The sequence below is a fragment of the Misgurnus anguillicaudatus genome, chromosome 1 (genome assembly GCF_027580225.2).
Source record: "Misgurnus anguillicaudatus chromosome 1, ASM2758022v2, whole genome shotgun sequence".
Classification (NCBI taxonomy): Eukaryota; Metazoa; Chordata; class Actinopteri; order Cypriniformes; family Cobitidae; genus Misgurnus; species Misgurnus anguillicaudatus.
In genome coordinates, this window is record NC_073337.2 from 8,770,467 (window position 1) to 8,786,348 (window position 15,882).

The 15,882-nt window shown below is 33.6% G+C and overlaps 1 protein-coding gene across 1 annotated transcript; it reads right to left on the reverse strand.

Moving 5' to 3' along the window:
- Positions 1-10,423: 10,423 nt before the first annotated feature.
- bcap29 (B cell receptor associated protein 29) lies at positions 10,424-12,367 on the reverse strand. The gene is made up of 7 exons (XM_073868575.1): positions 12,276-12,367; positions 12,094-12,194; positions 11,861-12,029; positions 11,625-11,760; positions 11,399-11,513; positions 11,220-11,320; positions 10,424-10,954 (listed from the first exon to the last, which is right to left on the reverse strand). The coding sequence occupies exons 1-7, from the start codon at positions 12,365-12,367 to the stop codon at positions 10,919-10,921; spliced, it is 750 nt and encodes a 249-aa protein (XP_073724676.1). The 3' UTR covers positions 10,424-10,918.
- Positions 12,368-15,882: the final 3,515 nt, after the last annotated feature.

The window sequence follows — 15,882 nt, forward strand, 5'->3', positions numbered from 1 at the left end:
TCTGCATATTTTTGCTCACACCTACAAAGTGGCAATTGTAACATGTTATAATAAATTATCTACATGGTATTTTGAACTTAAACTTCACACATGTACTCTGGGGACACTAAAGATTTATTTTACATCTTAAAAAGGTCTTGTGACATGGCCCCTTTAAGACAATTCAGAACATTTAAAGTAAACATTATCAACTTATTAAATGACTTATGAGTCTAAAACTAACATAAAGTTACGTATGAATGGCAATACATAGCAAATCTGCCATTTCTTTATCATTTTCCCATCTCTTCTGCTATTACGTAAGTGGTGCTCAGTTCAGACTATCAGAGAGTTTTTCATGTCGTCTGACAGACAGATGAAGAAGAGGAAACGGGTGTGGAAGAGTCTTAAATAGATCAAAATATTGAAAAGCTGCAGACAGCATTGTTCTGAAGAACAACCACACAGCGGGTTATGGCTTATTTTTAACATACCAAAATAAATCCTGCGTTTCCACAGACAGATAAACATTATTCTCAAGTCTTTAATCTTTTTGTAAGTCAAATTTGAATCGTTTGTCATCCATTTATTTGTTTGTAAATGACTTGGCATTTTTATGAGTGAAGAGTCAAATAAAATATCAGTCCTAACCAGCAACACGGTGGAGGTCAGGAAAACCCATCTACATTATACCCCAAAATGAAAAAATATTTTTTAAGAATTTTTTTTTTCCTTTTTTAAGGATCACTGTGATTTTTTTTCACAACAACCACATTAAGCAATGTTTGTTATGGGAAAAACAATGCTAATTTTTTTTTTGTTTTGGGGTGAAATCTGATAGGCATGTTTCCTTGACAGTGTTCATAAGATTCATACAACAATGTTGTCCTCAGGTGGAAGTTTATGGATCAATAGCACAGAAATAGAGCTACCTCAAATGATCTTACAGTAAGAAACTATCATGCGTTTAATAAATCTCACTATATTGGACAGTTCTGGTGTCAGAATTTGTTACTGTCGTACTGTCGTACAGCTCAAAAGAGTCTCAATGTGATGTGTTTATCTGCTGTATTACCCATTGTTCATCTGTTTTCTCAATGAAAATGACTCAATGACTGATATAATTAGATTCCTTATGCAACCAGATGGATTACATAAGAACAGATGTGCATCAGAGATCTTTCTTTAGAAAGGTGATATGAATAGAAATGATATAGTTTAAATATAGTCAAAGTTCTTCATGGTATGAAATAGTATTTCAATACTGTACGATAAACAATATCAACTGAGATACAACAATTTGAAAATCATTTATCCAGCATGTGGTGAACAGTCGACTGATCTAGTTATCTTTTTTGTCTCGCTGTCCAACTGTTTCTAGAGGAAAAATACACACTACATGTGTATACAAGAACTGGATATTTCTATTGGTTAATATTAGGGATGCACCAATACAATTTCTGTGCCATACGATGTTCGATTACTTAGAATGATATCAATATCTAATACCAGTGATACCAATACAGAAAGATATCAATCGTTTTGCTTTTTACTCTTTGTTTTAAACTATTATGTCGTGAAATGCATACACTGTAAAAAAAATACTTTGCTGCCTTAAAATTTTTGTTGAATCAACTCAGATTTACAAGTCATTTCAACTTACTATTATTTATCTTGACTAGAGATGAGTTGTTATAAGTACAAGTGAGTTGTTATAACTTATAAAATTAAGTTGACTTTTCTCAACTATATTTTATAAATTGTGACAACTCATATCTGTTGACATGACTTGTAAATCTGAGTTGATTTAGCAAGACATTTTAGGGCAGCAAAGTATTTTTTACAGTGTAGTCACCCAATTCAAAATAATTACACAGCATGAGTTCTGATGTGTTCTCTCCTTTATAATCTGCCCTGATCATCAGCTGTTTTAAACAACTGCGATGTCCGATAATTGGGGAAAAAAATGTATCTGTCGATTACAGGCCGATATATCGGTGCATCCCTAGTTAATACACATTCTTTTAACACTACTATTTATTGATCATAAATAGCTATTTGTAAGCATGCAAAGTATTTTGGTAAATGCATCGCTAGCCACAAGCTTTTATTTAAAAAAAGTGTTTGTTAGCTCTAAAGTACAGGTCATCTGAAGCAGGCTTGTGCACAATTCAGAATTTCAGAATTGGCCTCCATTCAATTCATGAATTGGAATTTGAATTGAATTGACTCCGCCCTACAGGAAGTTGAATTTGAATTGGAATGACAGGAAGTGGAATTAAATTCATGGCAATTCAAAGAAATTCCACAAACAAAACAGAAAGAATCTCACATACATTCAGTGTTAGGAAAGTTACTTTGGAAAGTTGTTTGGAAACCATTTTAAATACTTGGTTAAAGTAAAACATTCTGGAAAATGAAGTCATGTTCCATCATGTTACACAAAATTACAATTACAAAAAAATAAAAAAAATAAAAAAGTTTTGAACATTAATTGCTGGGGGAAAACATTTTCTGTTAATGTAATCTGTACAAGTAGTTCAAACTAATATAATTTATAGATTATGTAATGCAATCATATCTGACATATATTGAAAGCTTTATTTTTAACACTTTACTTACTGTATAATATGTATGTGAATTTCTTTGAATTTCTATTGAATTGCAATTCTGCTTCCTTTAATTCAAATTCGAATTGTGATTCTAGATCCTGTTTTTGACATCAATTCAAATTCAATTCAAATTCAAGAATTGAATTGGAATTTAGGAGTCATTCTCAATTCAATTCTGAATTGTGCACAAGCCTGATCTGAAGTGTGTGTGTGTGTGTTACCTGAAGTTTCTGATGTTCATGAAGCAGACGGTTTTAATTCTGTCAACGCGTTCATTTTGTTTCCCCGCATGGCTTCTAAATTTGACTCTTGTTTTTTTCAGAATTTTGATTGTGTGAATCTGATTCTATAGCCCTATTCGAACAGGATTAGTTTTACGTGGAGAGGTGGGGTAAAACCATTATCAGAGCTTCTCAGTCATTTTAGTCCCAAATGTCCAAAAGTATAGTGGCAAGAAAAGCATGTGAACACCTATAAACTGGTTTTCTACAGTGATTTGCCATAAAATGTGATTTGATCCTCATGTAGGTCACAACACTAGACAAGCACAATGTGTATAAGCTGACAACACAAATAATTCTAGTTTCTTGTGTCTTTTGAAAATACCCATTAAACATTCACAGTGCTGGAGGAAAATGTAAGCAGACCCTTGGATTTAATAGCCTGTTGAACCCTCTTTTGGCACCAATTACTTCAATCAAGTGCTTTCATACTTTCAGAAGAAATGTTTACCCGGCAAATCTGCTGTGAACCGCTCTCTTAAGGTCATTCAACAGGTTAAGTTCTGGGGCCTCATTTATAAAAGTGCGACGTAGGAAATGTCCTAAATTTCATCTAAGACCATTTCTGAAATGATCGTAAGTGTGATTCAGAGAAAAGGAGCTTACGCACAAAAAACCGTGCGTACGCCTCTTTTCCAGATGTGCGGTTTTATAAATCACAAATGATCTTAAAATTGTGCGCAGCTGAATGCTTTTAGAACTCCGCCTTGTAAACGCCCCTAATTTAATTCATTAGCATATAAATATTAAATTTTCAAAGGCCAAATTCAATGACTGCTACAATGGCGAGTGGTAAGAAAACATATTTGTTGTCGTTTGCTTAAGTTTTTTATATTTCTAAATTCTAACATGGAAACTTTATTGACATCACTCAAGTTAAGGCGATTATTAGTGGATCTTTCAATTCACGGGTTTCATTTAAATATAGTTTTACACGTAGGCTAAACGTAATATTTGTGTCTTTAAAGTTTTGTTTCAGTTTGCCATGCATCCTGCGCGGCGGTGTTAAAATAAGATATTTTCGACTTTAAAATTCAAAGATCCTATCTTAAACTGTCGGAATATATTCCATATGGATTCATTTGGATTTACAGATGTTTAACATTAAAATCGATGCATGGGAATAATTTATATTAAATTTTGAAATACCCATCACTCTTAAATGTCGCATGTCCCTTATTGTAGGATACATCGAGGCTTCACAATTTAGTTCCTTTCACGTCGTTTTAATCATTAAATTCGATCGGTTTTACTTTCATTCAATAAAGCACATGTTCTGTAACATGTACATGTGCGTTAAATACCGCAAAACAATTTTGCTATATTTTTAAATATTTTTTGAAAAGATGACGAACTAGAAAATCGTTTCCTGAACATATCTTGGGCGCATTTTTTTGCATTAGAATAGGCCTACATTTTAAAATATCAAAATAGGCCAACATATTTTTAAAATATATTCTAAAACCTGGTTAAATTATTTTGGAGTAGCCTAGTAGGCCTTCTCCACAGTTTGTTCATTTTCTGTGTGCATCATTGTTGCATGTTTTTAGGTTTCTATTCTGAATAAACAAACAGCGCAGTTTACATGCTTCGTCCTTGTTGCATTAGCTCATTAAGATAATTCTAAACAGATTTCTGTAATTCAAAAAACTCTGAATTGTAGTTGAGAATGTCACGGCGCACTGTTAAAACATTGTCGGTAATGTGTCGGTCGGGCTGGGCTCGGACACAACGTGCAGGGGCTTCGGTTATGGTTTTTTGTGCCCGATCTAAGCTCTAATACAGATGATGTTGACGCTGTAAAAGTTTCGAATATTTATTTATTTTTTATCAAACATATTCAACACTTTTTTTACATTAGCCAGGGGATGAAAGAGAAAAATAATTAAATTAAAACATGGAAATGCTGACATACATTAATACACTTAGCAGCTTTCTTGTTTATCAGATTATTAATAGATTTTAGGTAGCCTATTGCTTAACTTCTAATAGAAAAATACGGAATAATGGTTTATAATCACCATATTTACATTTATTTATAATAAACGTTGCAAACAAAAGTAACACATTAATCAAATAATATTTCTTATGTAATAAGATATCATAAGAGAAAAAAACTAATTAAATGTTTTCCAAAGTCTTAAGAAAAATATATGAATTCTAACAAAAGAGCACAAATCTAACCATTTTTTTTTTTTTTTTTGAATAAGGACAACTCCAAAACAAATGAAAAAATGTTTCTGCATGTTGACCACAAAAGGTACAAAACAAAAAGTTTTGAATATGCCTACCTGCAATACTGCAATATTGCCACAAGGAAACGTGCGTACGTCAAGTCGGAACCTGACGTGGAGGTAAGTACTTTTCCACGTCAAAGACAAGTTTTATAAATCTGAGCGTTTGAGTGGATTTGAGCATACGCACGGTCTTAGATCAAATCTGTGCGTAAAAACGCTTTATAAATGAGGCCCCTGGACTTTAACTACGCCTCTCCAAATGGCGCATTTTGTCTTTGTTAAGCCAGTCTGTGGTGGGTACTTCAATGCTTAAGGTCATTGTCCACTGGCGACTGGGAATTCATTTTCCCCTCAATGATGGCAAGTGGTCCAGGCCCTGAGGCAGCAAAGCATGCCCAAATCATGATGTTCCCTCCACCATACTTCACTGTTGGGATGATGTTTTGATGTTGTTAATCTGTGCCCTTTTTGCGTCATAGTATTTTTTCCCGAACAATTCAACTTTTGTTTCATCAGTCCATGAAATATTTTCACAGTAACACTGGTGTTTGCCAAGGTGCTCTTTTGCAAACTTCAGTGTTTTTCGGGAGAGCAGCGGCTTCCTCCGTGGTGTACTGTCATAGACACTGTGCCTGCTTAAAGACTTGCGTATGGTAGACTCATGAACGGAGATGTGTGCCAGTCCCAATGATGTCTTCAAGCCTTTAGCTGATACTCGTGGGTTCTTCTTTACTTCATTGAGTATTCTGCCTTGTGCCTTAGGAGTATAGAGGACCACAAGAGTCATGCCAAATGTAATAAAGAATTTCAATATTTAATAACTACCTGGACAATAAAAATAGCAATTAATACATTTGTTTAAAAATTCATTAATTAATCTATAAATAAATAGACAAAGTTACAAAAAAAATCATTATGTAACATTTTATTAGGCAATAAAAAGTGAGATTATAAAAATAACATTAAAATGAAATATTAATCTATTAATAAGTAGTTCAAAGTAATATAACAATTTACAAAAAGCAAATCGAATAGCGAAAAGATTAAGGAGAACCATCGGGAAATGAAAACAGAAATGTTAAACGAAAATGCCCTTTTAAATGCCTAATTTAAACCTGTATTTGTAGTTCAATTTATAAATCCAATTATTTATTTCTCTTTTTAAATCACTTTTTGAAATACATTTTGAAATTCCATTATTTAATTAAGAATAAATGCAATTTAAAATGATGAACTTATTGAGTCTTTTATGTTGTTTTTGTAAATTGTTATATTAATTTGAACTATTTATTAATGGATTAATATTTCATTTCTACATTATTTTATAATCTCACCTTTTATTGCCTAATAAAATGTTACATAATTATTTTTTTTGTAACTTTGTCTATTTATAGATTAATTATGAATTTTTAAACAAATCTATTAATTGCTATTTTTATTGTCCAGGTAGTTATTAAATATTGAAGTTCTTTATTACATTTTGCATGACTCTTGTGGTCCTCCATATTGGAGTCATCTTGGTTGTGCGCCCACTTCTAGGAGGGGAAGTCTACAGTATTATACACAAGAAACAAGAATTATATGTGTGTTGTCAGCTTATGCACATTGTGTTTGTCTATTTTTAAGACCTAGATGAGGATCAAATCACATTTTATGGCAAATCACTGTAGAAAACCAGTTTATTCCTACTTTTATTTGATTTTGGGGACTGGGGAAAACTGAAAAAGTTGTTTAACTTTTGTGTTCAACAGAATAAACACACACAAACTTGTAACCAATCATGTAAAAGTAGCTTATACAAAAGCCATTTTTCCAACACTATCTCAAACCGTTCTCATTATGTAACCATTTCATTCTGTGCCGATCCAACTGAACCTTTTTATCTGTTCCTGCTCCAATAACTCTTCTTTCCCAGCTACAGCGAGAAATTTGTAGTCAGGCAAAAACACAAGTGACCAATCCTGAGTGGTGACGTCACTTCCCGTAAAAAATATTAACTTTGTGCAGAACATGCAGGTACAAATCGGTCATTGTTTGCTTGGTGCTGCAGCTCTATGGAGCTGACAATAACTTCCAGGAACTCTTAAGAGGCTTTATGATCCTCCATTACTTCTCTTCCTAAAGGGCTTGGAGTGGATCAAACTGACTGGACCTAAAAAGGCGGGGCGCATGATCTCTGAAAGCCAATGTTGATATTTGAAATCACCTAAACAAACACACCCCTGCCCCAATATAATCTAGACCTTCTATTGATAGACCCGTCCCACACATACACATCCCAGACAACGATGTTGTTAGTAGACACGCCCCTTACTGCTGATTGGCTACAAGTGTGTTTTGGTACTCGGCACGACTCCCTTTTCCAAAGTGTTTTTCAAAAATCATGCACCCCGCCTTTAAAGGGTTTTATGCCAGTCAGAATCAAGAATTCCTATCGAGCATGGAATAATTAATTTTATTTACTGATATGTTTTTGTGTACTGTAAGTAAATATCCTGATGTGTAAAGAAATGCATTTACGTGAAAGATTAGATACGTTCTTATAAAAATAAAATGATTTAATAGAAACGCACTCAAAAAATGATTTATTCAATTTACTCAATTTTTTTAAGGTAAGTGTTTGCAATCAATTTATTTAAGCTACATTTAACAGAAAAAAATAGAAAAGTAAAACAAACAAAAAATGTTTGTTTAAATGTAGCTTAAATAAATTGATTGCGAAACACGTACCTTAAAAAAATGGAGTAAATTGAATGAATCATTTTTTTCAGTGTATTTTAAGAAAGATCCACAATTCAAATGGCAGCAGTATAATTTTTAATTGTGAAGACAAAGTGATGAACGTTGCAAATACAATCACAGCTTAACGTAAACAACTCGCCGTTCATCTGAGGCACTTAAAACAGCAAACGCTTCACACCCATAAAATAACCCTCATCACATTTCATTTTCGGCCAATGTTACAATAAACAGGAAAGACAAACATTCCCCTCTTTATTGTTTTAAGACAATTCAGCACATTTTAAAGTAAACATCAACTTATTAGAAATTAGCTAATGAAAGACTTTACTGTATAACTAACAAAGTTGCATAGCAATGGCAAGAAAGTCAATTTAGTTTTAACTTTTCATTTTTCTTCATCATTTTCCCATCTCTTCTGCTATTAAGTGCTGCTCAGTTCAGACTATCAGAGAGTTTTTCATGTCATCTGACAGACAGATGAAGAAGAGGAAGAGGGTGTGGAAGAGTCTTAAATAGATCAGAAAATTAAAATGCTAGAAAGCTGGTTATGGCTTATTTTTAGCATACGAAAATAAATTCTGCATTTCCACAGACAGATAAACAACCCTACAGCAAAGGTCAAATCTTTTAATTTTTCTGTAAGTCTAATCTGAGTCATACGTTTTTTGTTGCTTGTCAGTGACTTTTCAAATAAATTATCCAGCAACACGGTGTAGGTCAGGAAAACCCATCCACATTACACTCCAAAATAAAAAAATATATTTTAAAAAATGGATTCCTTTTTATAAAGGATCACTGTGATTTTTTGTATGTGATCTTAGATTCCTTATGCAACCAGATGGATTACATAAGAACCATAGGTGTGATTGGCAAAGGACAAAAAAGCAGGAAAATATACGGCACACCTACCATGACGTGGCGACACACACACACACACACACACACGCACACGCACACGCACACGCACACGCACACGCACACAAAATGAAATACAGTTGAAATATAATTTGGGCTCAAAGTTGATCGATCTGAGTGGCCAATCGTCAATCTGCGTGGGCAAGTGCCACCCTGACCATTATGTAGCCTTGCCACTGCTTCAGACTGAACAAAATCATTTTGTGCATTTAAAGGTAAATACAACAATGTGGTGCATTTTGAGAGTAAAAATAAGTGACTACATCTATGAGGATTTTTATGTTCTTGTAAACAAATTTATGCCCTTTTAGTAAAATGTTTGGTTGCCTATTGTAATAATAATAAGGCACACAAGCCACATAAACATATGATAAATGAGATTCGCCATTGGTCAAAACATGTTTAATGTTTATAGAATAATTAGTGGGGGCATTTAATACAGATTAATTATTGATTACAACATTTGTTACTTTATTCAAATGTTGTGACTTTCTGGAAAGGCAGTCAAGTGCATTTGTCTTTTGCATAGTTCTTTTGGCAAAGCCTCTAACAGTCAAAGCTACGCGTTTCACACACCAGATCCATGAATGTTTGTGCTTGTCATTATATTATTCTGTAATCGCAAGCGTTACTGCCAGATTCACAAACCATTAAGAGGAGCAAACATATGCGTGTGTTCGTTAGGATGACATTGGATCTGATTCGCGTATATGCGCGCGTTAACGTATGTGATTACAGTATAATATAATGCAGGCAAACTTTTTGACAAAAACGCAACTTTATATTGATATTGCGAGACAGCATTTCACCTCGACGAGAAATCTGTTATTTACATTACTGGCATAGCCTGATTTGAAACGGACAGTTTTGTCAAAGCAGCAAACACCTGGTTCTCTTAATTTCTTCCTACTAAAATACTGTTTGTCTCTGCCTATTCCTTCTATCCATGCCCAGCGCCACTGATTTAAGTCCTTTATCAATTAGGTCAGGGCTATTCAACTCTTACCCTGGAGGGCCGGAGCACTGCATAGTTTAGCTCCAACCCTAATCAAACTTCCCCTCCTGTGATTGTCTAGTGATCATGAAGACCTTGATTAGCTTGCTCAGGTGTGTTTGATCAGGGTTGGAGCTAAAATCTGCAGTGCTCCGGCCCTCCAGGGTAAGAGTTGAATAGCCCTGAATTAGGTCGTCTTACCTAGGCTTCATAAACTTACTCTTCATCGTGCTGACTCAACGTAAACTTATGACTTCACCGCGGCCGCGCGGCATCTGTACCTGAGCTGGACCTCAGCCGCACCTCAAAGACCCCTCCCTATTCTACTTCTGATTGGCTAGTTTGTTAGTTTGGTTGAGAGTGAAAGACGTGTTTCTCTCATACCATTTGTAGGCGAACGCATGATTTTTTTTAATTCGCAGCCAACAACACACACCGGAGATCGGACTGCAGGCTCTGTGAACTCTGCTTTGAATGAAGTTCCATCGTGACAAATATATAGATTATTGCGGAGTGATATGCGGTTATTTATAACGGTGCCTTGCAAACCCCCCCCCCACACACACACGCAAAAAATTGGATTTGCATGATTCACGAAAGCCTCATTTTCAGGTCGGAAAAGCCGGAATTCCGGATTTATCCGGAAGAATCACACCCCTGAAGAACAGATGTGCATCAGAGATCTTTCTTTAGAAAGGTGATATGAACAGAAATTATATAGTTCAAATATAGTAAAAGTTCTTCATGGTATAAAGCAGTATCACACAGCTACAAGTGTTACTCTGACTCAAGTGTGTTTGTGTTATGTTTCTAAATGGCATGTGCTGTTCACCAAACAAATCATTCACAGAAAAAAAAAATGACACAAGTTAAACCAATGCAGCATGCAAGCATCTTTCAATAACCTAAAACCATCATGAACACTCTGAGCAGACGCTGTATTTGCAGACAGCCGACAGATTACTGTCTTAACTCCTTATCTCAAATACAGTTCTGCATCGCCAGACCCAAAGAAAAATATATTTATAAAAGCCAGAAAAATACAGGAAGTGAAGGGTTCAGACCTGAGAACTCATAACATAACCTGTGCTTTCATTGCATGTAAATGCCAGATACGCCGTTCATCCAGCACTTTTTTGTACAGGTGAGTCGACTGGTCTAGTTATCTTTTTTGTCTCCACTGTCCACCTGATTCTAGAGGAAAAATACATGATACATATATAAACAAGAACTGGTTAATTTGTATTGGTAAATACACATTCTTTTTGCATTACTATTTATTGATCACAAAGAATGCACAGGATTTCGGTAAAGTATTGGTATAAGCTTTTATGTAATAAACTGAATCTTTTAAATATATTTACTTAATAGATTAATATAGACATAAATAAAAATCTCTAGTGTCTAAAATGTTTTTATCAGTGTATGTTACTGTGTCAAGTAATCTAAATGGTGTTACCTGAAGTTTTTGATGTTCCAGAAGCAGCCGGTCGTATTCTTTGGTGACTCCTTCAGTTTGTTTCCTCATGGCGTCTAATTCTGACTCTGATTTCTTCAGGGCTTTGAAGACAAACAGGTTTAACTTTCAGATCTGTTGTATTCCAGATCGTGTGAAAATACAATCATAGCAATGTTTACCATCTGTGCAGATCTGCAGCTGTCCTGTCAGGTTATTCAGCTCGGTCTCCAGGACTTTAGTCTCTTCTGAGTCTCCCGTCTTTCCTTTTGCTTCACCTTCTGCTTCTTTAAGTGCCTGCGAACCACAATGTTTTGTCTCTTCACTGAAGTTTCTCAGTTGGTCTAAATGCGTATGATTTATAACTTTAATAATTCTTGTGAGCTGAATAAACCACATGTTATAAACCTGTTTGAGCAGCTCATTATCCTCCATGTATTTCTTGGCAGCCTGGTTTACATTTTCAACCTGAGTCTGAAGGGCGGTGCTGGTGCCTTCGGCCGAGGCCAACTGGTTGATAAGAGTTGTAACACGCCTCAAGACACTGAGAAGAAAGAAGAAAAAATCAAATTTCAAAGAAAAATATGCATCTACTCGGCATAAATTGAGAATGGTAAATGTATTGAGTGTTGATTGGTGCTTACAGCCACAGGAAAAGGGAGAAACCCGAGATGTAAAGATTCCTCTGGGATCGGAAGAGCTTCATGTGCACGTGATCAAAGGTGTTTGGGTGCATTTTGGCATCTTTGGTCTGATCAGGACTGGAATATTTTCTCACCTCTCGAAGGGCATCGAGAATGCAGTTCGAGGTTAAATGAAGTCATTCACAAACATCGTAGGATATGGAAAAATAAAAAAGCTCAAACAAATCACATACCGAGAAAAAGAACAACAAGGATTATCATCATGGCAAGAAATCCTTTATTTGAATACTGGGAAAGACAATTCCAGATGTTCCACCTGAAAATCCTCTGCCATCTGTAAACACAGAAGAATAAAGTCACTATATAGGCACATAAGACGGCTGTAATCACTGACAAACAGATGGAGACCATTTACCTTCGAGGGGAGATGAAGGGCAAACAGAAGATGAGTAAAACAGCGATCTCAACATAGAGGAAAGAAGCGACAGCAGTCCACTGCAATGTCATCTTGTCGTCTTAGGTGTGACACAAAAAAGCTTTTAAGAAACACACACACATTCATAAAAACATCATTTCTTTAGTAATCAAGGCCGTCTCAGAGCAAATCCACTTATTGCTTTACACTCAGACAATGGCATTCAATGAATTCAAAGATTTCGGTGAAATGCCACCAGGGTTCTCAAGTTCAACACTTTAACTCGAGAACAACTAACAACCAAAAAGCAACTATGTCTTAACAGTCACAACAAAACCTATAACAGATATGATTAGGTAATAATAATACTAGTATCAGTCAAAGTCCAAGATACATGCCATTTAACATTATATGCACTGTAACAGACAACTTTACAATATTTTAAAGTAATATGCAGTCGGCAGAGCTGAGGTCCAGATATAATGTCATGCTAATATGGTTACACATGCATAAACGTTGTTAAAGGCCTGAATATTACAAATATGATGAACAGGAAATCAGCAAAAAAAGACAGTAGCGCCTAAAAACAAACTTGCGTATCTAAACAAAAACACTTCATGTGCTCGGGAGTACAATGTCTGCAACATCAAATAGAAACGCAATATGGCTAAATGTTACTTACGTGTAATAAACGATCGATGCCGTTTAAGAAAACTTATTCAAATATGCGGATGGACGCAGAGCTGCGGCTGCCGTCGCACTTTGACGACGTCATTAAACCGCTCCGCAGCTAACGCTTTTCGGATTAAAATAAATGTACAATAATATTTCGTCGCTTATATATATTTTTAATGGATTTTATTAAATTGAATTGCACTGAACTTTTAAATCAAATCGTCACATACGATGAAAATAGTTACTTGTTTAATTATTATTGATTGTATTGCTCCGTCGTTCGGATTGTGTTATTTTAAATATTTTATTACAAATGTATAAAATAATTATAACACATATATATATATATATATATATATATATATATATATATATATATATATATATATATATATATATATATATATATATATATATATATATATATATATATATATATATATATATATATATATATATATATATATATATATACAATTTTAGGAGGGTGACTGAACCACAGATCAGTAGGCTGAACGCTGCCCTCCTGTGGTCGTTTATGTGTATTACATGGCAACCTATTTTGCCACACAGTGCACACCTAAAACAACAAAAAGTAACTTAGTAACTAAGCGTACGATAATAAAGTGTTTAATTTAGTTTAATATGTTTTATTATAATATAAACAATTAATTAATTAATTGTTTAAGTAATTTTAATATTCAGTAAGAACAATATGTAATCATAATTAAATGTATTATATTATTTATCTTTAAATAAAAAAGAGATTTGCCAGATATGTGGATATTTTTGTTGCTGATTGCTCAGTAATTGATAATAACAAAATAATCAACTACTGCCTTAATCAGTACAATCCAAGACAATCCATATACACATAGATTTTCTTATTGTTCATAATGTTTAAAAATGTATTAAAAATATTTAGATACTTTATTATTTTGTAGCACCTTATTTTAATAGAACATTATTGTTGTGATATTTCCTGTCATTATATGTCATTATGTATAATGCTTTGCCTCTATAACTAAACACAATCATCAGTGTAATTATATCACCACAGGAGGGCGCCACAGTAAAATGTCTTTAACAGCTGTCAGTGTTAAAATTCCGATTCTTTTGTTACTGGTAAGAGTGATCAATGGTAAAATAATTTTAAACAATTGTGAAACAATTTAATACCAGATTAAGATTAGCTTTGACTCAAGAGGAAGCAATGGAAATTGGCATCGCATCAGTGTTATATCCTTGCAGCAGCCAAAAAAAACTTTTAATATACTTAATTCTGTTGTAAAGTTTATTTGATTGTATTGTATGTTTTGTAAATTGTGATGTCCGTCTCTACCCTCTGTTATCTGTTCATTGTTGTCTTAAAATTGTTAAATAAATAAAAAATCCTTGCAGCAGTGTAATAGGCTACTCACATAATACCACAGGACCACACTTATTAAAGTTTCGTTGACTCAACAGTCAGTGGTGTAATGCAAACAAATCGCCACAGGAGGGTCAAATACCTAGGAATTCATGTAACAAAAGATGTTAATGAAAGGCAAAACTTAAACTTCTCATTTAGATTAAAAAAAAAAAAAACGGTATTAAACTGTTGGTTACAACGTGATCTTTCTGTTTATGGTCGTGTTCTTTTATCTAAAGCAGAAGGATTATCTCGGTGTTTATCCCTCCCTATCTTTGTATGTTAAAGACTCTTATTGTAAAGATATAAATAATTTGTTTTATTCTTTTATTTGGAAAAACAAATCTCAAAAACTAAAGAAAAGGGTGCTAACTAATAAGAAAGCTGAAGGAGGCTTGTTTGAAGGTGTTAATAGAACTTTTTAAAACAGTTGGATTAAAAAAAAATTAATTAATCCTAACTCTTTTTGGAACCACATCCCACACAGTCTCTTTAACAAAATAGGTGGGTTAGATTTTCTATTAACCTGTGACTTTAATATTTCCAAAATTCCTCTTGTTAGTTATCCAAATTCCACCAGCAAGTGCTTTTAGCCTGGAAGATATGCTACTCACATAATTTCTCTCCTTATACTTCCTTCATTTGGAATAATGCCAACATAACAACTGGCAATAAATCTTTATTTTTAAGAAATTGGTTTAAAAGGGATATTAATCATTTTATGAATATGTTTGATAATTATGGGAATCTTTTACCCTATGAACAATGTATGCAAATCCACAATTTCCCTGTGCATTTCAAGGAATTTAATTCAGTCTGTAAAGCTATTCCTCTTACTCTTATTCATCTTGTTAAAGGTCATGTTCTTTATAACTCTAAAGTGACGATAAAACCCAAATTAATGTTAAATGGTCTTGCACTGACTGATAAAAAATGCATTAACAAACATATCTGCACTATATTACCAAATTAAAATAAATTAATACCCAGAGGAAAATTCTTTTGGAACTCTATTATCGAGAATATTAATTGGAAAACAGCTTGGTTAATTCCCTTTAAATATTTTATAAATAACAAAACTAAAGATTTTAAGATTTTGCATACCATTTACCCTTATAAGTCAATAATTTCAAAATATTCTGATATTGATGATTTATGTTCCTTTTGTAAAATTGAGAAAGAAGTGTTAACACATTTATTTTTTTATTGTAACATAACCCAAGTTTTTTGGAAAGAATTGGCAACCTATATTTTTAGTAAAGTATAGGATAAATATTTTTTTTTCTTTAAAGGATATCATTGTACACTATGAAAACAATGCAAACAAAGATCTTGAGTACATTGTTAATTTATTCATATTACAGGCTAAATTCTATATACATAAACAAAAGTATTTAAATGCATCCCCAATTTTCAAGGTGTTTTTAGCATAATTTGAATGTTTTATTTCTTCTTTAAAATTGTTAAAAAACAAAAAGTCATTAACATATTTAAAGCACTATGACATTATTTTCAAATGCC